Below are 25008 nucleotides of genomic sequence, written 5' to 3'. Positions count from 1 at the left end.
AAATGTTAAATCTAAATCTAATCTAAAATTAAAAAATGTTAATCTAAATGTTAAATCTAAATTAAATCTAAATGTTAAATCTAAATGTTAAATCTAAATGTTAAATTAATCTAAATGTTCAATCTAACTAAATCTAAATGTTAATCTAAATATTAAATCTAAATCTAAACTAAATGTTAAATCTAATGTTAAATCTAAATCTAATCTAAATGTTAAATCTAAATGTTTCGGGTGAAACTAAATATTTAGCGATATGCAAATTAATGTCGGTAACCGGAGTACCAAAATAAAGCTCGAGGAGGTCATTGTATGTTTATAGTGTCAAATAACGAATATAAATCCTCTCATCGGGAGATATGGACTCTTGAACTTGGATACCGTGAAAATACTACCTAAAATAATAACACAGTTGGGGGAAAACTGTATTTGACGAGTACTTTGAGTTTTTAGTGTCACTTTTATGAATGGTGTGGGAATTATAGCCACTATAGCAGCCACGGGGGGCTCACTTTGACTGGTCTGTCACGTTGCTTGAATTAAGGCCAGCAAGAGCTATCCCCCTCCCGCCCCCGACAACGACCGACAAGACACTGCGAAATGTCCAACGAATCACGTTAGCCGAGAACATCGCAGAGCCGTCCTGGTGGCTGAACAAAACTTATTCAACAGCGACTGCAACAGCCTCAGGCCACCGCAGGCCACCTCTTTAAGCATGTTTTCCAAATCACGGAGCTAGCAACCCTGTTCAAGGCTAACTTAACTAAACTAGCTAACGGTAGCTAGCCAGTAGAGATTTGCTACTACTTGACAACAAGACAATGCTAGCTCCGTGATTTGGAAAACATGCTTACCGAGGGGCCTGCGGGGCCCTGAGGCTGTCGCTGTCGCTGTTTAATAAGTTTGTTCAGCCACCGGGACGGCTCTGCCGTGTGTTCTCGCTAACGCTGATTCGTTGGACATTTCGCAGTGCCTTGTCGGGCGGTCGGGGATAGGCTCTTGCTGACCTTAATGCAAGCGAACGTGACAGACCAGTCCAAGTGAGCCCCCCGTGGCTGGCTATAGTGGCTATAATTCCCCACCATTCATAAAAGTGACACTAAAAACTCAAAGTACTCTTCAAATACAGTTTTCCCCAACTTTGTTTATTATTTTAGGTAGTTATTTCACGGTTATCCAAGTTCAAGAGTCTATCTCCCGATGAGAGGATTTATATTCGTTATTTGACACTATAAACATACAATGACCTCCTCGAGCTTTTATTTTGGTACTTCCGTTACCGACATTAATTTGCATATTAGCGAAATATTTAGTTTCACCCGAAACTTTAGATTTAACATTTAGATTTAGATTTAACATTTAGATTTAGATTTAACATTAGATTTAGATTTAACATTTTAGATTAGATTTAACATTTAGATTTAGATTTTAACATTTAGATTTGACTTTAGATTTAGATTTAATATTCGATTTACATTTAGATTTAGATTTATATTAGATTTAACATTTAGATTTAGATTTAATATTTAGATTTAACATTTAGATTTAGATTTAATATTTAGATTTAACATTTAGATTTAGATTTATATATTAGATTTAGATTAACATTAGATTAGATTAGATTTAATATTTAGATTTAACATTAGATTTAGATTTAGCATTAGATTTAACTTTAACATTTAGGTGTAACATTTAATATTTGGATTTAACTATTTAAATATTTCCAAGTTGACAATATGTTGTAAATGTGCAAGAAAGTGACCCTCAAAATTTCATACCAGTTTTTTTTAAACATTATTTAAAGCTAAATGTGACAAAATGTTGCTGTTATTTTCAGCACGAGCCGCTTTGCAAACGGCGCCCCATAATTGTGCTTTCCATAAAGAGCAGGTCTAGACAGGACTCTGGGATGTTATTTATCTCCCAGGTCTTACCATAAAGAGCAGGTCTAGACCAGGACTCTGGGATGTTATTTATCTCCCAGGTCTTTCCATAAAGAGCAGGTCTAGACAGGACTCTGGGATGTTATTTATCTCCCAGGTCTTTCCATAAAGAGCAGGTCTAGACAGGACTCTGGGATGTTATTTATCTCCCAGGTCTTTCCATAAAGAGCAGGTCTAGACCAGGACTCTGGGATGTTATTTGTCTCCAAGGTCTTTCCATAAAGAGCAGGTCTAGACCCGGACTCTGGGATGTTATTCATCTCCCAGGTCTTTCCATAACGAGCAGGTCTAGACCAGGACTCCGGGATGTTATTTCTCTCCCAGGTCTTTCCATAAAGAGCAGGTCTAGACAGGACTCTGGGATGTTATTTATCTCCCAGGTCTTTCCATAAAGAGCAGTCTAGACAGGACTCTGGATGTTATTTATCTCCCAGGTCTTTCCATAAAGAGCAGGTCTAGACCAGACTCTGGGATGTTATTTGTCTCCAAGGTCTTTCCTATAAAGCGCAGGTCTAGACCAGGACTCTGGGATGTTATTCATCTCCCAGTCTTTCCCATAAAGAGCAGGTCTAGACCAGGACTCTGGAATGTTATTTATCTCCCAGGTCTTTCCATAAAGAGCAGGTCTAGACCAGGACTCTGGGATGTTATTTATCTCCCAGGTCTTTCCATAAAGAGCAGGTCTAGACCAGGACCTGGGGATGTTATTTATCTCCCAGGTCTTACCATAAAGAGCAGGTCTAGACCGACTCTGGGGGGTTATTTATCTCCCAGGTTCTTTCCATAAAGAGCAGGTCTAGACAGGACTCTGGGATTTATTTATCTCCAGGTCTTACCATAAAGAGCAGGTCTAGACCAGGACTCTGGGATGTTATTATCTCCCAGGTCTTACCATAAGAGCAGGTCTAGACCAGGACTCTGGATGTTATTTAACTCCCAGCTTACCATAAAGAGCAGGTGCTAGACCAGGACTCTGGGATGTTATTTATCTCCCAGGTCTTTCTATAAAGAGCAGGTCTAGACCAGGACTCTGGGATTTTTATTTATCTCCCAGGTCTTTCTATAAAGAGCAGGTCTAGACCGGACTCAGATTTAAAGAAACCCAACAGTTCCCACCGAGAGCAAGCACTAGGTGACAGAGGCAAGTAGACACCTCCTTAAAGAGACAGGAACCTGGAGCAGAACCATGACTCAGGATGAGGGGGCAGAGAGAGAGAGAGCAGAGGTCTCCAACTACAGATCCAGATCCACCTGCAGCTCCCTTCCATGCTGCAGCCACAGTCTCTGCTTCTTCTAAATCAGTTAAGTGGTTTTATATAACAGTAGAAAAAGGGATTTAATGAAAAAATTAAGAATTAAATCGAGTCGAGATTAAAAATTGTTTGTTAATCCCAAAATGAGGAAATTTACACTGTTGCAGCAGCAAGAAATATTAAAAAAATAAAAAAATAATTAAAGGACATTTAGTTTCATGGATTAAAATAACTGGAATAAAATGTTGGTATTCAGATTATAAAAATAATTTGAAAAGGAAAACGGATTTTATCTAAATATTATAATACAATTTAAGAAAAAAAGACTTCTCTGCTGGTGAGTGACGTCATGGCGCCACTTCGTGGACACCAGCAAGTATTATTATTATTATTAAATAATACACATAGTATATAATAAAAATATAAAGTGGTTACATTTGACAGAAGAAAAAGGGATTTATGAGAATTAATAAAATTGTATTATTCAAAAGAAAATGATTGTAGAAAAACGTAATTTCATTAAAAGAGTATGAAATCTCAAAATTCAGAAAATAAAAAAATGTAAATAAGAACAGAAAGTAATTAGGCCTATGAGAAACTTAAAAATGAAATCGTTGTATTCTGAAATAAAAATTAAAAAAGGAGAATTTAAAAAAAATTGTGATAATCACATAATAATTTAAGAAGAAAAAGGGAATTTATGAAAAGAAATTATGAATAAAATCTTAATATTCAGAAAATAAAATTAAAACAAAATTGGTCATTTCATAGAAAACCTGGGTTGTTCCTATTTTCCTCTATCAATGACGAAGTACGCTGCTCTGGCATTACGGAGGCCTTCCTAGACGTTTTAAGACTATCTTGCCCGGTTAAACGAGAATTTTCCATTTGGTGGAACGCCAAATCTTCTCAAGTTTCCGCGATATTTTGCTTAATTTGCGAGTTTCAGTGTGGTAACCATGGAGCTAACCTTCTTTGTTTTATTATCTTCTTTTTTAGAGGGCAACAGAGTCGAGAGTCATTCGCAGCGAGCCTGCTGCCGTATCGACAAAATGATCGATTTGGGAGGGATAATAGCATAGAGTCCTCCGTTACTTTGTGACTTGGTAATGAATTAAATGCTAACGGAATCGCATCCTAAATTAGCTCCAGCACTATCAGATAACATCTTGTATAGGACGTTTTGCCTAACGGCGTGTAGTTCAGCAGTATAAACTCAAAAGTTATCAAACAGTGGTCAGATAGAAAGGCATTCTGTGGAACACTATTAAATGTTCAATGTCAACACCATATACCAGAACAAGATCGAGGGTGTGGTTAAAACGGTGAGTTGTTTATGAACACTTTGAGAGAATCCAATAGAATCTAAAAGAGATAAACGCAGTGCTAAGGCTATCATTCTCATCGTCCACATGAATATTAAATCCCCTACAATAGAACTTTGTCCGCTTTTAGCACTAAGTTTGACAAAAACTCTGCAAATTCGGATAAGAATTCAGAGTATGGACCAGGTGCTCGGTACACTATAACAAATCGAACTGGTTGCATTGATTTCCAACTTGGGTGTGAAAGACTAAGAACAAGACTTTCAAATGAGTCATAATTTAGTTTAGGTTTAGAGCTAATTAGTAGACTAGAATCAAAGATAGCTGCAACTCCACCTCCTCGGCCTGCGCCTCGAGGAATGTGAGTATTAACATGACTGGGGGGGGGTGGATTCATTTAGACTAACATATTCTCCATCACCCAGCCAGGTTTCAGTCAGACAAAATAGATCAATATTAGAATCTGATATTAATTCATTTACTAGTACCCCCTTAGAAGAGAGAGATCTGATGTTTAAGAGTCCACATTTAATTCTCCTATTCTTTTGAACTATTGCACTTGTGGTTTTAATTGTTATGAGGTTTTCATGCACAGCTCCTCTTCTGTTTACCTTTGATTTAAATAATTTTATTAATTTTAATGGTTGGGGGGCAGACACCGTCACTATGGGGGTTTGACTAGGTAACTCCTGAAATAAAGGAGCAGAGAAGTGTGTTAGACTGGGACTCTGCCTCCTGGTCCCAACTATGGATTGTCAAGGATTAGGTCCACCAATAAACTTGTCAATGTTTCTAGAAATGAGAGCTGCTCCAGCCCAAGTGGGATGAATGCCGTCTCTCCAAATCAGATCAGGTCTTCCCCAGAAAGACTGCCAGTGATCCACAAAGCCCACATCATTATCTGGACACCACCTCGATAGCCAGCGGCGAAATGACGACATGCGGCTATACATGTCATCGCTGGTTAGATTTGGCAGGGGTCCAGAGAAAACTACGGTGTCAAACATTGACTTTGCGTATGTACACACCGACTCAACATTAATCTTAGTAACCTCTGTTTGGCGTAACCTGGAGTCATTAACGCCAACGTGAATAACAATCTTGCTGTATTTACGTTTATCCTTAGCCAGCAGTTTCAGATAAGACTCAACGTCGCCCGCTCTAGCCCCCGGGATGCACTTAACTACGGCCGCCGGCTTCGCTAACTTCACGTTTCTCAAAATGGAGCTGCCGATAATCAGAGTTGGTTTTCTGAGCGTGTGATTATAACTGCACAATATATCTGTGGAACAGCTTTTCCATCACTGCAGGACATTTATAAAACCCGGGTAACTAAAAGGGCACATAACATTATCAGAGACACTACGCACCCTCAGCACATACTGTTCACATTGTTACCTTCTGGCAGACGTTATAGGAGCCTGACAGCCAGAACATCCAGACTTAAAAACAGTTTTTATCCACAGGCCATCAGGCTGTTGAATGGCTCAATCTACTAACATTTTTAATGGAGTTAATTTGTTAACTAAGGTTCGGGAGCAGGGCCACGCCTAAACCACACCTCTAATCACCAGACAAACCTACATATACCGTGCTGCGTAGCCAGACTTGCGTCTCTGATTGCTTGACCCACCCTCCCTTTCCCTCTCCTTTCGTCCATCTTCCATTCCTGTTGCACTTCTCTCTCTTGTCTCTTCTAGGTACCGTCTGGGGGGTCTGTAAACTATTCAGGCGAAAACTGCTTCTGAGACAGAACCCCCATCCTGAGTCTCTTCCACCCGGTCATCACACATCCTCCCAGACCAGCCATCAGACGACATCCACATCAATTTCGCACATTCATAATGTTCATTTGCACATTCATAATGTCCATTAAATCTTTAACTAACACATGGTTGTGGTGTGGTCCATGCTAGTGAACTCGCAATCTAATCACTGTTTGCACTACACTGTGAATGTTTGCATTTGTTCAATGCATATGCTTTTTTATAATGTTTTTAATGTCTTGCTGCTGCATGCAATTTTATACCTGAATCTTTTAAATATATTGTGTGTATATTGTGTACTTTTTTATATTGTGGGAAACGTTGCAAACTTAAGAATTTCATTGCATGGTGTAAAATCTGTGCATATGACAAATAAATATCTTGAATCTTGAATAGCAGTGTGTTTAAAAAAGTGAATAATGCTCAAAATCCTTAGAATAGCTTTTAATTCCATAATATCAAAGCATTGGGAACACTGAACATTCAATAACAAATCAAAACATGAGCAGAATTGATGAAGATTATAACTTTAAAGAAAGTGAAGAAAAAGGAATATTAGGCTGTTCAAAAATAGCAGACTTAGCATTTTCACATTTACCAACTCAAACATTAACAATATGAACTGAAAAATGTCTCAATGGTTTTACTTCACTTTGATTCATCGCACTAATATTTAGCTGCATAACCATATTTCTGACATTTTATTCAAGGCTTTGAATAGAATAATTTGAATACATTTACATTCAAATGATAAAGGCACTATATTATAAATAGTTCAAGTACACAGTAAAGAGTCCAGTAAAGAGGCTTTTTTCTAAATACTTGTATCTTTGGCGTATCTGCGTTTAAAAGACAGTGATAGAGACAGTCAGGAGGACCAGAGAAGACCTGCAGGAGGGCCCTGTGGAGGACTCAAACCAAAGCCACCACGGTGAGGACTCAGCCTAAAGTCCCGGCTCTACCCGCTGAGCCACCAGGGCGCCGCTTCATTCACTGAGTTAGATAAAAATATCAACTCCACATCTCAGCCTTTACTCTTCTTCTACACACACAGGCAAGAAATGATCGTCTAAAGAGCAAACAGCTGGAATAAAACACTATAAAATAACTAAAAGATTACATGAAGGGACCTTTTTACACAATATATGTCACACTTCACACCATCACAGCTAACTTCTGAATATAAAATAAAGACTTCTAAGAGCATCATCATGTTGAGCTGGTCCTCTCTGCTCTACACACCTCTGGATCAGGAATCCTGGACCAGTCTTACCAACAGGTCCCCCATCAACTAGACCTGAAGACCACATCAACCAGCCTAACTGGGATAAAACCCAGCAGAAAAGAACTGGAAACTAAATCAATGTTTCAGCAACACAGACATCATCAAAGCCTCATGTCATCATTAGTGGACGACGTTCCATTAGATCATTGAATCATGTTTCTTCTTCTTCTGAGTTGAATCTGCAGAAAAAAGACAAAACAATGTTTAAGAAAATTCAGTTAAACCTTCTTGATCATCTTCAGGCTGCATTAACTGTAAACATCATTTCTTTGGTGGCGGATCTACACAGGTTTGCGTAACATGTATTACACATTTATTTCGGAAAATAAAGTTAATGTTAACACACAAACATGAACGCGTTTATCAAATAAGATCACGGTCTGCCTTCCACCTACCTCAGGACGTTTCTTCTTTTAACCTAAGGTTCTCCTCGGGCCCGCCGTTGACATCACTGCCTTCTTCCACTGTGATGACTTTTGGCTCTGGAAGATAAAAATATGTATTAATCAATATGTTTACATGCAGAGTCATCTGTCAGTAATTATTAAGGTAGAAAAATAATTATAACCAGAATTAAATTCCATAAATGCAGTTTAGTTTTTTTCTTCAGTATAATTATTTCTGCATATTTTTTTAAACACGACCAACATATTTTAACCATTTATGCTTGTAGTGTTTTCACACATGGCTGTAAAACTAGAGGCCAGAGTTAAAAAAAAAAAAACATTAAAAACTAAGCATAAGAGTAAAATTAACTTGTTGGTTGGTTTCTTTGCAGATTTATCTCTCAGCAACACACTCAGATTTAATCTACTGCAGACTGCTGATATTTATTAAGAAATGAGAAAAGTTTCCATGATGTTAGTTGAGATGCAGCAGCTAGATAACGAGGTGGAGACGAGGCTCCACTCGTTAAATGAGAGGACATCTTTAACGCTTTAATCAAAGTTTAATCAAAGTACTCACCAACAACTACAAGATTAAATTTGAACGTTTGAGGTTTCCGCCGATATTGATAAATACAGATGTATTTTCCACTGTCAGCCATCGTAATCTTTCTGATGGTTATGGAGGCGTTGCCTTCTTTCAGTTCTTTTTGAAAATATTCGACTCGACCTCGGAACTGTTCGTCTTGACCTTCGACCTTTTCACTCTCTTTGTCTTGACCTTTGACCTCTTCACTCTGACCTTTGTTAAGAACGTCTTTATCATACAGGAGCACGTTCTTCTGCTTTCCACCTGCCTCGGAACGTTTCCTCCAGATAAACACTTTTGACGTAATGTCCTTCTTGGGCTGGACGTAGAAGGGTAAAATAACATCACTGCCTTCTTCCACTTTGATGACTTTTGTCCCTGGAAGATAAAAACATGTATTAATCAATATGTTTACATGCAGAGTCATCTGTTAGTAATTATTAAAGGCAGAACAATAATTATAAGCAGAATTAAATTCCATAAATGCAGTTTAGTTTTTTCTTCAGTATAATTATTTCTGCATATTTTTTTAAACACGACCAACATATTTTACCATTTAAGATTGTAGTGTATTATATTATTTACATACCCTACATCAAATATAATGAATCATTTTAAGAATTATTTAATAATAAAATAAAAAATTCTCCAGTACATTATAACATCCTGTAACTGTTTTATTAAATAAAATCGTCTTCTGGTGTAAATACCATCAGAATGATTAATGACTGAAGATAAAACTTCCTCAAAGACTCTAAACATGAGATATGTATAAATAATCTGTTGTCTGCTCATCATGAATATGTTGATACCATTCATTATTTTAACTTACCTTTATTAATATCTATTTCGATGTAGCCCTTCTTTACAAGCACCATTAGAGCTACAACACCACCAACAACAAGAGCAAGAAATATAAGAACAATCCATCCAGTGGAGGGCTCTGAAACAGAAAACAAAAAGTGAATATTAGACTCAGAATATAACACAGATCATATACAGCAGACTGGACATCACAGTTTAACATTAAATAACTGCAAAAGACGCTAAATATAGAGAGCTTTCTGCTGCTCGGCCCTACGTCTTCCTCCTCACATTCATCAACTGGACTCTTCATCAGTTCAAATCCCAAATTAAAACAGGTCTGCTTAGAGACCCGAACCCTACAGAACTTCCACCAGGACCACTTTGATTTTACTCATTTACTGAGTCAAAAGTTTCACCTTATAACCTGATACTTTTCATGTTATAAAATGAATCTTTACGAATTGTAACGTGAAAATATATCTAGTGAGAACATGAAACTCCTGTTTTAATAAGTACACAGTGTGCGGATGAATAAATTGTGAATCATAAACATAATTTAAGTTCTACTTCATCATGGGCGGAGACTCATTCTTCCTTCTGTCTGCTCCATCCATTTCAAACCCTTCTTAGAGTATGCACACATATCACAATATCATCCACCGTTCCCATCAGCAGCAGAATGTCTCCATGTCTCAGCCCAAGCAGGAAGTAGAACCCTTTACAATCATGGATAGGAGCCATATTACGCAATGTATTCATCCGCACACCATGTCTTCATTCAAACAGGAAAAATAACATGATCTCCAGTACATTATAACATCCTGTAACAGTTTAATTAAAGAAAATCCAACTTACTTAATTGTCCTCTGGTGTAAATACCATCAGAAAGATTAATGACTGAAGATGAAACAACGTCAAAACATGAGATTCATATAAAAATAATCTGTTGTCTGCTAATCATGAATATGTTGATACAATTCATTATTTTAGCTTACCTTTTATACGATATAATGTGATGTAGCCCTTTTTTACAAACACCGCTCCAGCTATAACAACACCAACGTTTAAACAAACAACACCAGCAACAACACCAACAACTATAAGAACAATCCATCCAGGGGAGAGTCCTGAAACTGAAAACAAACAGTGAATGTTAGACTCAGAATGTAACACAGATCATATCCAGCAGACTGGACATCAGTCTACACAAAGAGGACAACTAAAGGTTTGAATGGTCCTGAAATCTGAAATTCTGCAGATAAAAACAGAGGTGGAATGAATGCATAGGCATAATTTACAGGGGGGGGGGGTTACAACCAGGCCATCAAAACTATTAAAACTGGCCTGTGCAACTCCCCAAAAACCTATAATTATTTCCATTACATAAATAAAAGAAATTTAGACCATAACTTGAGGTAGAAAAAGCACCAAATTGTTGCAGAAACATTCACCAGAACACGGAAAATGAAGTGTGTGATACGCTCAAAATGTATTAATTTTAGTTTAATAACTTTTTTTTAAACACTACAAGTTGTACTGCACAAGATCAACAGACCACAACACTCCAGTGGCCCACCAGGTAAATTACATAATTTCCTCCTAAATCTATGAAGGTAACTACGGTGTAAAAGGTGAGAGCTTGTAGAATACTATCTGAACTTGTATGTTAACATTTGCATTCGTAGAAAATGTTCACACACCTGTATTCTGAATGTGAAGTCACAGAAAAAATATTCTCAAATGTGTAGATTGATATTTGCATGAACACAATGACAGCTGCAAGCGTGTAGTGCAACATTTACTCGTGTACTTTTTTATAATTCTGGTTCATTTTTCATCACAACCACAACTCAGTGATTACAACATCTGGAATCTGTCGATGCAACTTCACATCTGTTCTCTCTCGCAGCACACAGCGGAGAATCTGCACACATCAACATCTGCAACACTTCTTGATACATTTGGTGCAAAACTAATTTGTACCTGTGGACTTAGTCTGTGGAGCTCTGAGCCAACAGGACGGGGGGGGGAAAGTCTGAGTTTTCAACTCAGACATTGTTTAAATTCACCTTCCCTGTCTCGATCTTTTTTTTTTTTTTTTTCAAATTTTATTAAAGGGGACAATACATATTAATGAACATTTTCACAAATGTAAATATGCCAGATTGTAGCCTTAGGCTAATTTCCATCTGCAGACCCCCTGGGGGATCTTGCTGGTGGGTAGCTTGCCCGTTAGCTGCTAGCTGTTAGCTGCTATTGATAAGTGTGTTCAGCCATGCTAAACAAAAATCATAACGCAGCAGTTCCGTGTGTATTTGTAGCTCATCCATTTTGTGTGTGATGGATCTGGTGTTGATGAGTAGGAGGCTTGGCAGCGTCGATCTGTGTGCTAGCTCCCTTAGCCGGGCAGGCAGCCTTCGTCATCACCTTCCTCGCCTCCCACAGCCAACAACAATCCTACAATTGTTTCCCCCATGCCTTTGCGGCAAGAAATTGTAGCTTATTTCCCCCTCAAAAATAGGTAACTATTGGCGTTTTTCCACTGCTGGTAACAGCTCGCCTTGGCTCGGTTCGGCTCGGCTCGCCTCGGCCTATTCTTCGTCCGTTTTCCATTGCAGATTGAGTAAAGCCTCAGCGTGGCTGGTCACTATAGCAACGCGTGATGACGTAATTTTCAGCGCGACTCACAGCAGCACGTCGGCTACCTGCCGCAGCCAGAAGAAAGGTTTAGTTTCAAAAGAAGCTGAAGGAAGCAACAAAAATCACCGCTAAAAAAAACGGGAGTTTGGGAATTCTGACGTCGACATGACGGTTGTTCGCCGACACAAAAGGGTAAGTTAAGTTTCCTGGTAACGTTAGCTAACATTTGCATGTGTTAGGGGCCCCGGTCAGTGTTTACTATACGCTATATAAAGTACATGAACTTTAGCAACCATGATTACACACCAACATGTTTGCTGTGGACTGTTTGTGTTTCAGAGCATTCACGCTTTGCAAAATCGCCGCCGCAGACCGTCTGGTGGGCGATGTCCGACCGGTGAGATCTCTGGTTCGGACCAGCTGGGCTTCGTATAATCTTTATGAGAGTCAGGGAGAGGCTTATGACAACGACTGGGATGTATCTGGGCCAGCAGAGCCGGCGGGGACACTGTCCCAGGGTGCAGAGGAAGAAGACGTTTGAGAAGGTTTGATGCGCTACTTGAAAAGCTAAATAAAAACTTTTGTCATATATATATATATATATATATATATATATATATATTGTCTTGTTTTTTAAAGTAACAGTGTGCAATATTGGAAACGACATGAAGCCGCTAGTAGCCCGAACAGTTGAAAAGTGAGAATAGTGCAGAGAGTGGATAATCTGTCGGTGTCGGGCTAGATTTTTTTTTTTTTTTAAATGTCCTGTTTGTTCTGGACACATGTGATACACTATAATAACCAGCGTAGCGTTTAGTACAGATTTCAAGTGTAATCACTCAAGAACATAGTAATGTAGCAGGGAAACAAAAGGGGCGGAACCAAAGTGCGGGAATCAGTACACCGCGCGGCGTTCAGGTGACGGACACCTTCCCCGTCTCTCAGACAGAGATTTGGCGACGAAGAAGGCGGTTCGTTTACTCACTCTTTGTCTTTGAAATTCTGTTTTCCAGGTTAGTACTCTGAAAAAAATGACAAGGCTTTTTGCTTTCTGAAATGTGTAAGGTGTACTGAAGCTGTGGTGGGTTAGCTATGTGATTTATGATGTGTAAAGTCGAGCTAAAGTGCCGCATTTTTAACCGCGGGAAAACGGGTTTTATGAACAATGGAGCTAGCGACTAGCTAAACAGTGTGTATTGGGGTTGTATGTGTGATCCTGCTCTCACTCCCTGGTGATTTACTTTGTGGTTTTTAAGATATCCTGACAAAAAGGTTGATGTTAAAAGGTTGTGACGTTTAGCACTTAAAAGGAAGATTCTCCTAGAAGTTAGTATGTATTGTATTGAAATGTTTTATATTATAATGTAGTGTGAGTTCAGCAATTGCCCCTAGGTGAATGATGGTTCAGGTACTGACTCCAAAGTTATTTGAATGTATTTGCTTTTAAAGAGGTTTATGATTTACATTATAATATTAGTACAATATACAGAAATGTATAGTATAGCTATATAATTAGTATAATATGAGTTATTATTTTGATATTGTAGAAAGATACAGTAATATGGATATTTATTTTGATAATGAGAAGACTATTTTCGTAAAGAGTGTGGAAGATTTCGCCCACTGAAAGTAGCATTAAGGTGCTTAATTTGAACTGAAACATGTTTACACTAGGGAAATGCAGTTGAATATTGTTTCATGAGAATTTGTAATAAAGACAGAGATTTGGCGACGAAGAAGGCGGTTCGTTTACTCACTCTTTGTCTTTGAAATTCTGTTTTCCAGGGTTCTATCTTCAAGAGCTGAGTAGTGAATCCTAGCCAACATTCATTCATTTGTTACTCCAGTTACTCAGTGTTTGAAACTCGTAACAAACTGTGGGGGCTCGTCCGGGATCTCTCCTCATCTTAACCATCGGGGGAGCAGATCCAGAGATACCAGAACCACGCAACCGAGGCGACAAGGAGCTGCAGCAGGCCAGTAGTCAACCAGTGGGTGTCCAAGGAGGGAGACCAAAGAGAAGAGGGATCTTCATCCTGCTTAGGAGCCGCACTGTTGATCCTGAGGCCAGCGTATGCTACGTAACAGAGGGCTACATTCTGAACCTGTGGTCATCACACACCAACATCAGGGGACCTCACCTTTGATCGAGAGGTTGACACTCATACACACGCGTCACTTACTAAGTCACTACACCACTAATTTACTGAACTGATAGACTACAAAGACTAAAACCACACACCATGTCAGCAACTCGTAAGGAATTAGTTTGGAGCATCAAGAAACAACTATTCAGACTCTCAAGCAATGACATCTACCATGTTGCGAAAGACATTGCCATGGACAGTCAACATGAGGAAGAGCTGAATCCGAATGATGAAGAGGGCTGCATGGAGTATGTTGTCTCTTATATGCAATCTGACACCTTACTAGGACTTGAGGATGAAGGTATGGGTCAGTTGTTGGTTTTAAATGATGTAATATGTAAAGTAATTAATGCTGATGCTCCTGTTAATTTTCCAGTGGGTGTATTGAGTGATGGTAACACACATGTTGCACCTAGTCACAGTCCAACAACGACAACCCCAAACTCTTCATCACAACCACATCCTCACACTAACTGCCCAGTTAGGCCGACACAATCCCACCCTAACACCCCTACCAATATACCAACACAACCAGTAGTACTGAAGGACCTCTCCTACCTGCAACGCAGAGACTTCAAAGTCCATGGTGGGCAAGTTGGAGATCAGAACTCTGATTTAAACTACAACAACATCAGCAAGCAAATCGACGAGGGAATGAAAGAGGGCTTTACAGAAGCAGAGGTGGTCAGAGGGGTGTTAAGGATCATCAAACCAGGGGCCTTTAAGGAGATGCTTGTAAACAAAGATTCAATTACAGTGTCAGAACTCAAAGGTTTCCTCAGATCTCACCTTGGGGAGAAAGCGACAACCGAGATGTTCCAGGAGTTGATGTGTGCCAGGCAATCAGAACAAGAATCACCACAGCAGTTTCTCTACCGCATGATTGGACTCAAGCAGAAACTCCTTTTCCAGTCCCGACAGACCAGTACAGACATTGCATATGATCCCAAGACCATCCAGGAGGTGTTTCTCCATACTATCTATCAGGGTTTGGGGACAAAACATGCTGACCTCCGGCAGCGACTGAGACCTCTAATCTCAAACAGTCAAGTCACAGATGAGGAAATCCTTAGTCAGGTTATGAAAATAATAAGTGATGAGCATGAGCACCAGCGCAGATTGGGCCAAATCCCTCGACAAAAAGCAACACAAGCACACAGCGCCAAGGTCGAGACAGGAGATTGTAACAACAATAACAAGTCACAAGATACAGTATCAGACAATAAAAATTGCCAGACAATACAACAGCTCACTTCTCAGGTGGAGACTCTGACACACATGGTGGCTTCTTTGATTGAGCAACGGACACCAAACACCCAGGTGCCCTACCCTCTAACTACGCCAGCCCACATTCAGTCACCCCCCCCCTTTCAGCCAATTCCCAGCAGACCTGTCCAATCCCAGCTGAGACAACCTACAGTCCCGGCGAGAGGAAGGACAGCTCGTTGTCAGAAATGTACCGAACAGAATGCACAGGAGTGTAACCATTGCTTCGTTTGTGGAGAGGCAGGACACAGAGCAGTGGGATGTCTGCAGCGAGTCAAGGTGCAGGGAAACGGGGCTCGGTCTTTGTGGAGGGACGCCCAGAGACCGGTGAGCAGCTTCAGTCCCAAACAGTAACAAGTAACAAACAAACAATGAGACACCCCAAGCAAAGCAAGCAACAAAGATCACATGTGCTGACCAGTCAGAGTGACCTTACCTGTAAGGCGCCCCTAATTGGAAAGAAAAGCCTTCTGAAATGTTTGATTGGTGGATACCCAGCTACAGTTCTGTTTGATTCAGGCTCACAAGTGAGCATAATTGACCAACAATGGACTGACGCTCACATTCCTAATCACATAGTGAGACCTCTCTCCGAGCTTCTAGAGGAAGAACTTGGTGTCTATGCAGTCACTGGCCATGCCGTTCCATACAGTGGGTGGGTTGAGCTTACGGTAAATCTTGCAGGGAATGAAGACCCCAATCTCACCATTCAGGCCCCTTTCCTAGTCAGTCCGCTGCCACTGCCCCAGCCCCTTCTAGGCGCCAACGTACTGCAGGAGATCATCAGCAGGAAAGAGTCCTCGGGTGACGCAGTCGCAACGGTTGTCAGTCTTCTCCGTAGTGCATTTGGAATAGAGGAGGAACAGGTAGAAGCCATTGTGAATTTCATCCAGGTACCTCCTAAGACGTACTCTGATCCAGTCACAATAAGAGTGGGCCAAGACCATGCTATCATTCCCCCAGGCAGGACAGCGCATGTATGGTGTAGGGTACCTCCAAACTTTGATGCCTCCGACCCCGTTGTCCTTTACGAACCAGCTGAGGGAAGTGTTGTCTTAGGGCAGTTGAGTGTAGGAGAGGGCCTCTTGGAAATCAATAACAGCCGACGGCCTTATGTCAAGGTACCCATCTCCAATCACTCAAAACATGAGGTCACCCTGCCTAGAAGAACTTCTCTAGGAACCATTCAACATGTTCTTAAAGTCCTTGAGACTGATGCACCAGAGTCACACCAGGCTGATACCACACCAAGAAAGGGGACATCAGTTGAGACCAATGGTGTTGCTTCTCCCAGTACTTCCCCATCTGAGTCCTGGCTTCCTCCTGTTGATATCAGCCACCTCAGCCCTGAACAACAACAGACGGTAAAGGAAGTACTCCACGAGGAACGTGGCGCATTTGCCCGGAACAGCGACGATATAGGGTGTATCCCCTCCCTGCAGATGGAAATCAGGACTAAGGATGACATCCCAGTTCAGAGGGCCTACGCATCCATCCCAAAGCCGCTCTACAGGGAAGTTAAGGAATACATCCAGGAGCTGTTGGTTAAAGGGTGGATAGTGAAGTCTCAGTCCCCTTATGCAGCCCCTGTCATCTGTGTGAGAAAGAAAGATGGGCTGTGTGTTGACTACCGGCTCCTCAACAACAAAACCGTGCCGGACCGTCACCCCCTCCCCAGAATACAGGACCTCACTGACTCCCTGGGAGGATATGCCTGGTTTTCGATCCTCGACCAGGGGAAAGCCTACCATCAAGGCTTTATAGCCGAAGGATCGAGGCACCTTACCGCATTCATAACCCCATGGGGGCTCTATGAGTGGGTCCGAATACCCTTTGGGTTATCAAACGCCCCAGCGGCCTTTCAAAGAAGCATGGAAGGTATGCTTGACACGCTGAGAGATGAGTGTTGCATCCCCTACCTCGACGACGTGTTGTGCTTCTCCAGGTCTTTTGAGGAACATGTGGAGGTGCTACGCAGAGTCCTCAAAGCATTGCAACACCACGGGGTAAAGCTGAAGCCAGAGAAATGTGAGCTCTTCCGCAAGGAGGTCCGATATGTTGGCAGGTTGGTGTCAGCGGAAGGAGTCAAAATGGACCCCAAAGACCTTGAAGCAGTGCGGGCACTGAAAGACAAGACGCCACAGACAGTCGGGGAGGTCAGGCAGCTGCTTGGGTTCCTGAGTTATTATCGAACATACGTGCAGGACTTCTCACGTATAGCCAAGCCCCTGTACGACCTGCTTCAGTCCAAGTCCAACACCACTGCGCCCAAACCACCCCGAGGAAAGACAAAATGCAATCAGCAGTCCTCCCGTACCCCTGTAGAATGGAATACACAACACCATCAGATCCTTGGACAGCTTGTGGACAGGCTGATCAAACCTCCCGTGTTGGCATATCCCGATTTCAATCAACCCTTTACACTCCACACAGACGCCTCCCAAAAGGGTCTGGGTGCAGTTCTTTGTCAGAACCAGGATGGGAAGATGAGAGTGATCGGATATGGATCACGCACACTGACACCAGCGGAACAAAATTACCACTTACACAGCGGAAAACTTGAATTTCTTGCATTGAAGTGGGCGGTTTGTGAAAAGTTCCGTGACTACCTATTCTACGCCCCACATTTCACAGTCTTCACGGATAATAACCCCCTCACATACATTCTGAGTACTGCCAAACTCAACGCAGTGGGACACCGGTGGGTGGGCCAGCTGGCCGATTTCCACTTTGACATCAAATACCGGCCAGGCAAAACCAACATCGATGCAGACACCTTGTCACGCTGGCCCCTGGACATTGACACCTTCATGGCTGAGTGTTCGGAGGAGTTATCGGAGGAGGCAGTATGTGCTGTATGGGAAGGAAGCCGGAGGGCACAACATGGAGATGTGGCTTGGGTGGCAGCCCTCAACTTGACATCCCATAGCCAACCTCAAGTTGAGCCTCTGCAGGAAGTCAGTCATGATGAGCTTGTAAGGGAACAAAGAAACGACCCAGCTATTGGGAAAGTGTTGGCGTTGAAGGAAAATAGCACACCATTAACAGAGGATGACAAAGAGAGAATGGACACACACACAAGGAGGCTGTTGAGAGAGTGGAACCGACTACACATAGAGAATGGTCTTCTCTACAGGAAGAGTGCAGGTCGACAACAACTGCTCCTGCCAGCCACCTACAAACGAACAGTACTCACTCAGCTGCATAATAACATGTGTCATATTGGCGTTGAAAAAGTTCTGAACCTAGCAAGGGAGCGGTTCTACTGGCCTTTCATGAAAAGAGAGATAGAGGAGTACGTGACCAGGAAGTGTCCTTGCATTAAACAGAAAAAGCCAGCCACACATGAAAGAGCACCAATGGGAAGTATTACATCAAATTCGCCCCTTGAGCTGGTTTGCATCGACTTCCTTCATCTGGAGACCTGCAGAGGTGGATACGAGTATATCTTGGTGGTGGTTGATCACTTCACCAGATTCGCACAAGCCTACCCCACCAGGAACAAGGCTGGCAGGACGGCTGCTGACAGACTTTTCAATGACTTCATACCCAGATTTGGATACCCGGCCAAGCTCCATCACGATCAGGGTCGGGAGTTTGAGAATGAACTCTTCAAAACACTCAGACAATTAGCTGGTGTTGCTCACTCGAGAACTTCTCCTTATCACCCCCAGGGTAACCCTGCAGAAAGGCTCAACCGCACGCTCTTGCAGATGCTTCGCACTTTGGGAGAGAAAGAGAAGGAAAGTTGGAAGGACCACCTGCCTCACGTACTCCAGGCATACAATTGTACCAGGCACGAGGCCACAGGGTTCTCCCCGTACTTTCTGTTATATGGCCGACATCCTCGCCTACCTGTGGACATCCTCTTCGGCCTCATTACGGGTGAGGGAGCTGAAACCAATGGACCAAAAGGATATGCTGAGAAACGGGCAGGAAAGATGGTTGAGGCCTACCGAATAGCAGAATCAAACAGCCGACAGTCCAGCTCCAAAGGAAAGACGTACTATGATAAAAGGAGCAGAGGTGTGGTTCTTCAGATTGGGGACAGAGTTCTGGTACGCAATCTCAGTGAACGAGGGGGGCCTGGGAAGCTCAGACCGTACTGGGAGAAGCTTATCTACATCGTGAAAGAACAGGTTGGAGATAATCCTGTCTACAAAGTGAGCCCAGAGGCAGGAGGCCGACCAATTCGCACTCTACACAGGAACCTCCTATTGCAAGTCAACGACCTACCCATAGAGCCTCTTCAGAACCCGATCACCAACCGACCCGAGTCACAAAAGAGAAAGACGAGGACAGACACCCCGAGACCCACACGTGAGACACAGAGCGCAGATACCAGTGACTCTGAGGGAGAGGAAAGTGTGCCTCGTTACTGGTTACGAATACCGATGGAGAAACCAAGAGCTGAAAGTTGCTTACCTGGGACACATGCCACTCCTTTATTCCAACACCAATCTGAACAGAATGAGACTTACCTGGGAGGAACAATTCATGCAGAACCTGAACCGGACAGGGAGAGTATTAGAAGTGAGGAACAAGTGACATCCAGTGGGGATGAACAGGGCATGGGGCAGCCTCAACCTGCAACCGTTCAAGAGGAACCACATGCTGTCCACCAAGAGAACAATGTCTCCACGCCACAACCTGAACATCAGATTCCACTGAGACAGTCCACCAGAGAGAGACGGCCAGGTTATGTGTTTACTTACCCATCCCTGGGTCAACCAGCTTATCATCCAAGACCCACTGTGAGTGCAGTTGGAATCCAGCCAGGACAGTGTACTTACCAGTGGCATTGTACGCCATACTTCCACCACTTCCACCCCCCATCCATCGCCCCATACCCTTACTTCCCTGTGGTATATCCAGCTCACTGAGGATGAGACACCATGAAAGACAATTACAGACATTTGGTACTCAACTGTTGAGTTACCTAAACATCAGACATTTCATACTTATTGAAGCACACATACCCTAAACAGTTTATGCTTACCTGTCGGAACAGAGACATTGCACGTTACATGCTCACCAGAGGAGATCTGGAACATACATTTTTTTAGGGCATATAGGGTAAACAAACTAATTGAGAGTTTGAATGTGTTTTGTTAAAAAAAAAAAAAAGAAGAAAAAAAAAAGTGAATGTTAAAGATTGAAACTGTTCAAGATATCTTGTGTCAGGAGCCACTTTTATTTGTTGGGGAGTGTGTGATACACTATAATAACCAGCGTAGCGTTTAGTACAGATTTCAAGTGTAATCACTCAAGAACATAGTAATGTAGCAGGGAAACAAAAGGGGCGGAACCAAAGTGCGGGAATCAGTACACCGCGCGGCGTTCAGGTGACGGACACCTTCCCCGTCTCTCAGACAGAGATTTGGCGACGAAGAAGGCGGTTCGTTTACTCACTCTTTGTCTTTGAAATTCTGTTTTCCAGGTTAGTACTCTGAAAAAAATGACAAGGCTTTTTGCTTTCTGAAATGTGTAAGGTGTACTGAAGCTGTGGTGGGTTAGCTATGTGATTTATGATGTGTAAAGTCGAGCTAAAGTGCCGCATTTTTAACCGCGGGAAAACGGGTTTTATGAACAATGGAGCTAGCGACTAGCTAAACAGTGTGTATTGGGGTTGTATGTGTGATCCTGCTCTCACTCCCTGGTGATTTACTTTGTGGTTTTTAAGATATCCTGACAAAAAGGTTGATGTTAAAAGGTTGTGACGTTTAGCACTTAAAAGGAAGATTCTCCTAGAAGTTAGTATGTATTGTATTGAAATGTTTTATATTATAATGTATTGTGAGTTCAGCAATTGCCCCTAGGTGAATGATGGTTCAGGTACTGGCTCCAAAGTTATTTGAATGTATTTGCTTTTAAAGAGGGTTTATTATTTACATTATAATATTAGTACAATATACAGAAATGTATAGGTATAGCTATATAATTAGTATAATATGAGTTATTATTTTGATATTTGTAGAAAGATACAGTAATATGGATATTTATTTTGATAATGAGAAGACTATTTTCGTAAAGAGTGTGGAAGATTTCGCCCACTGAAAGTAGCATTAAGGTGCTTAATTTGAACTGAAACATGTTTACACTAGGGAAATGCAGTTGAATATTGTTTCATGAGAATTTGTAATAAAGACAGAGATTTGGCGACGAAGAAGGCGGTTCGTTTACTCACTCTTTGTCTTTGAAATTCTGTTTTCCAGGGTTCTATCTTCAAGAGCTGAGTAGTGAATCCTAGCCAACATTCATTCATTTGTTACTCCAGTTACTCAGTGTTTGAAACTCGTAACACACACACTCCGCACTCTTGTTTGCTAACAACGCAGTCATAAGGGACGATTCTCTCCGACCAACCAGCAGTCTGCAGGTTTCTACGTCACCTTTTGGTCTCGCCTCGGCTCGCTTGGAACCTCGACTGAGGTAGTACTAAAAAAAGTCCCTGGTAGCAGGTCCCAGGGACTTTTTTTCGTAATGGAAAACCAAAAAAAGCGAGTAGAGCCAAGGCGAGTCGAGTAGATACCACGCAGTGGAAAACCGCCATATGGTACTACAGTAACTATGTAACTTCATGGAATTACCTGTTTTTGGAATTTAAGAAAAAAATGTACATGAGTAAATGTTGCACTACACGCTTGCAGCTGTCATTGTGTTTATGCAAATATCAATCTACACATTTGTGAACATTTTTTTCTGTGACTTCAAATTCAGATTACAGGTGTACATTTTCTATGAGTGCAAATTTCAATTTACAAATTCAGATTAATTTTTACAAGCTCTTGTGTTTTTTCTTTTTTTTGTGTGACTTCAAATTCAGTTTTTACAAGTGAAAATTTACAAGTTTAGATTTTTTGTTCTGCAAGTTCTCACATCGTATTTTACAAGCTCTCACCTTTTGCACCATATTTACCTTCATATAAATCTCATACCTCTCAAACCTGCTCCTTCCCTACACTTCCCCCTGAACACTGTAACTGTTTTTAATTGTAACTGTCCCAGCATTCAAAGAAAAGAATATCCTTTTGCTACGTTGACGCCTCACGTTTACATTCCTTGTTTCTGAGCCCCTAAAACGGAGACATTTGCAAACTCTGCTGCTCTAGTTTCGTTTAAAAAAACTGTGGGATGCTTTGTAGTCTGGACGGGCACAAACGGAGACCTTTGGAAAAAACGAAGTCAGTCAGTCTATTCGTTGTCAGACGTGTTCAAATGGACGGAGATTAGTTCTGCTACCGGAGCTGAAACACTTGTGAGGACGGAGATCGTGTTTGTCTCACAACGCTGTTTAAAAATGAAAACATAGTTTTGCTGATGTAGCCTCAGACACTAAAAATGACACATATCCACCAGGAGGTGGCGCTATAATCAAGGTGAAGTTGTTTTGGCCAGTAACTGAATATAAGTCAATGTCATGATACAGGACACACACATTTCCACCTTATTTAAAAAAATTTAAATATTAAAATATCACAAGGAAGAATCTCACCACTGATATACACATTGGTCTCAGCATAAATCTGATGTTTGATTTCCTCCTGTGTTGCTACACAACAATAGATGCCGCTCTTTTTCACAGTAGTTTGGAGGATGATGTTGAAGCCGTCTCCTCTTTCTGTTACTTTAGCACGAAGGACGTTTCCATCTCTGTCCCGCCAACCAACTTCGGGTGTTGGATTGCCATGAACTTTACACTGCAGCACCCCGTCCTTTAGTGATTCAATCAATGGTTTTGGAGCTGCACCTGTGAACATAAAACAGATAATTATATGAATTATATAAGACAATCACATCATTCAAATGTTAGACTGGGATTTTTCATCTCTTCCCCCTTGTTGAGCAAAAAACTCAGGGGAGACAGAAAAGCACAATTTAAGTCTTAATTACAGATTTAAGCGTTTTTGCTAATTGAATGCACAAGGAAGAATAACATCTGTGTGGTCATTAATTGTTAAATAATAGAAAGTAAAATAAATCAACTAATAAAATGTATTGGTCACTGACCAATCTGCCATTGTTAGAACCACTCACACTCGTGTTTAACACTTTATTCATTGACCTTCAATTACTACCTTCATTTAAAGCACATTTTATCAGCCTTTTCTTATCATCTCAACAGCTGCTACAGTACGTTCACCATACAACAACAATATGAAAAGCACTTTCTGTAAATGCAATACAACAGCAACAATGAGCATCGCATTACTAAATAATAATAGTCACGATATTAAAATAATAAAAGTACTTAACAGCAATATGTATTTTTAATGCATGGTCATATAAATAAGGTAAAACCCACTGCTGAGTGAACAGAAAAGGCTGCTGGATGAATAAATCATGGCTGTTAGTCTGGTCAGGAGCAGGTTAGCTGCACAGAACCCATCTCCATGGTAATTTATGTGCTTCTGCTCTCGTAAAACAGAGTCCAGGCTTAATTCATCCAGGATAACTGGGACAGCCCAGCTTAATCCGTGATCTAGGTTTTGTGAAATAGCCCTCAGGACTTACCTGGGATGTTTTCCCCTGATCGGTCTTTTAAGACACGCTCTAAAAGGAAAAAGAAAATGAATGTTAAAGTGCTTGTGTGGATGGGTTAAGATCGGAGTGTGCGTGAAACAAATAAAGGTCATATATAGACTGCTGGAGTTTCAGAAAATGAGTCGCCATATTCAACTGTATTTTTACATGTAGAGCTATCAATAAATAATTATTAAAAGCAGAAAAAAACATTTTATACAACAGTTTAGTTTGTAGTCTATTTATTTTGCACTTACCCACAACAAGCTTAACGTAGAATGTTTGAGGTGTTTGAAGTTTTGGAAAATCACAGCTGTAGTCTCCACTGTCAGATATCTTTGTATTTCTGATGATTATGGAGGCGTTGCCGTGTTTCAGTTCATCTTGAAAATGAGAGACTCGACCTTTGAACTCTTCACTCTGACCATCTAGACCGCTGTTGTAATGAGTGCCGTTATCATACATGTACACCTCCTTCTGAACTTCATTTTTCTGAGCCACTTTCCTCCAGTCAAAGAGTTCAGATGTAATGTTCTTGGTGCTGAGAGAGCAGGGTAACACAACATCACTGTCTTCTTTCACCGTGATGACCTTTGACGGCTCTGGAAGATAAAATGAAGCTTTAATCAGAATGTTTAGATCTTAGTAAATAATTAAGCAATATTACACAAGAGGGTATAATTTAACGTAAAGCTCCTCGGTACCATAGCAACATCACTAAGTGACAATAACATGACATTACATCAAACCATCGAGTGTAATATTACACAACTGTTACCAACCAAATCAAAGTATTAATCACACTGTTTTTATATTGTGGCCCTGAACGCTCCAAAATAAATAAATGTAATTTAATCAGTCTGTAATTTGTAATATAGTGGTGGGGTGCGGAGGGGCGGAAAAAAATGCAAGATTAAATTATTGTACTGTCCCGCAGTACTTGTCCTTGTAGGCTATTTGCAGTATATTAAATCATTTTTGACCTAATTATTTTGCACTAAAATGACATTTGTCTGCATCAGCGCTCTGTGTCCCTGCACGGAGACACGGAGACACGAATAGACTATTAGTTTAAAGCTTT

General features: G+C 41.1%; 1 protein-coding gene across 1 annotated transcript; it reads right to left on the bottom strand.

Moving 5' to 3' along the window:
• Positions 1-7294: 7294 nt before the first annotated feature.
• LOC116678730 (V-set and immunoglobulin domain-containing protein 1) lies at positions 7295-24568 on the bottom strand (the record flags this gene model as incomplete). The annotated part of the gene is made up of 7 exons (XM_032508477.1): positions 7295-7748; positions 7965-8051; positions 8536-8922; positions 10347-10478; positions 22900-23154; positions 23919-23957; positions 24185-24568. Coding segments are annotated over 6 exons (1283 nt in total), but the record flags the coding sequence as incomplete, so codon positions are not given.
• Positions 24569-25008: the final 440 nt, after the last annotated feature.

This window comes from Etheostoma spectabile, unplaced genomic scaffold (assembly GCF_008692095.1).
Source record: "Etheostoma spectabile isolate EspeVRDwgs_2016 unplaced genomic scaffold, UIUC_Espe_1.0 scaffold00007928, whole genome shotgun sequence".
In the NCBI taxonomy this organism is placed as follows: Eukaryota; Metazoa; Chordata; class Actinopteri; order Perciformes; family Percidae; genus Etheostoma; species Etheostoma spectabile.
This window is presented reverse-complemented; position numbering and strand designations above follow the sequence as displayed.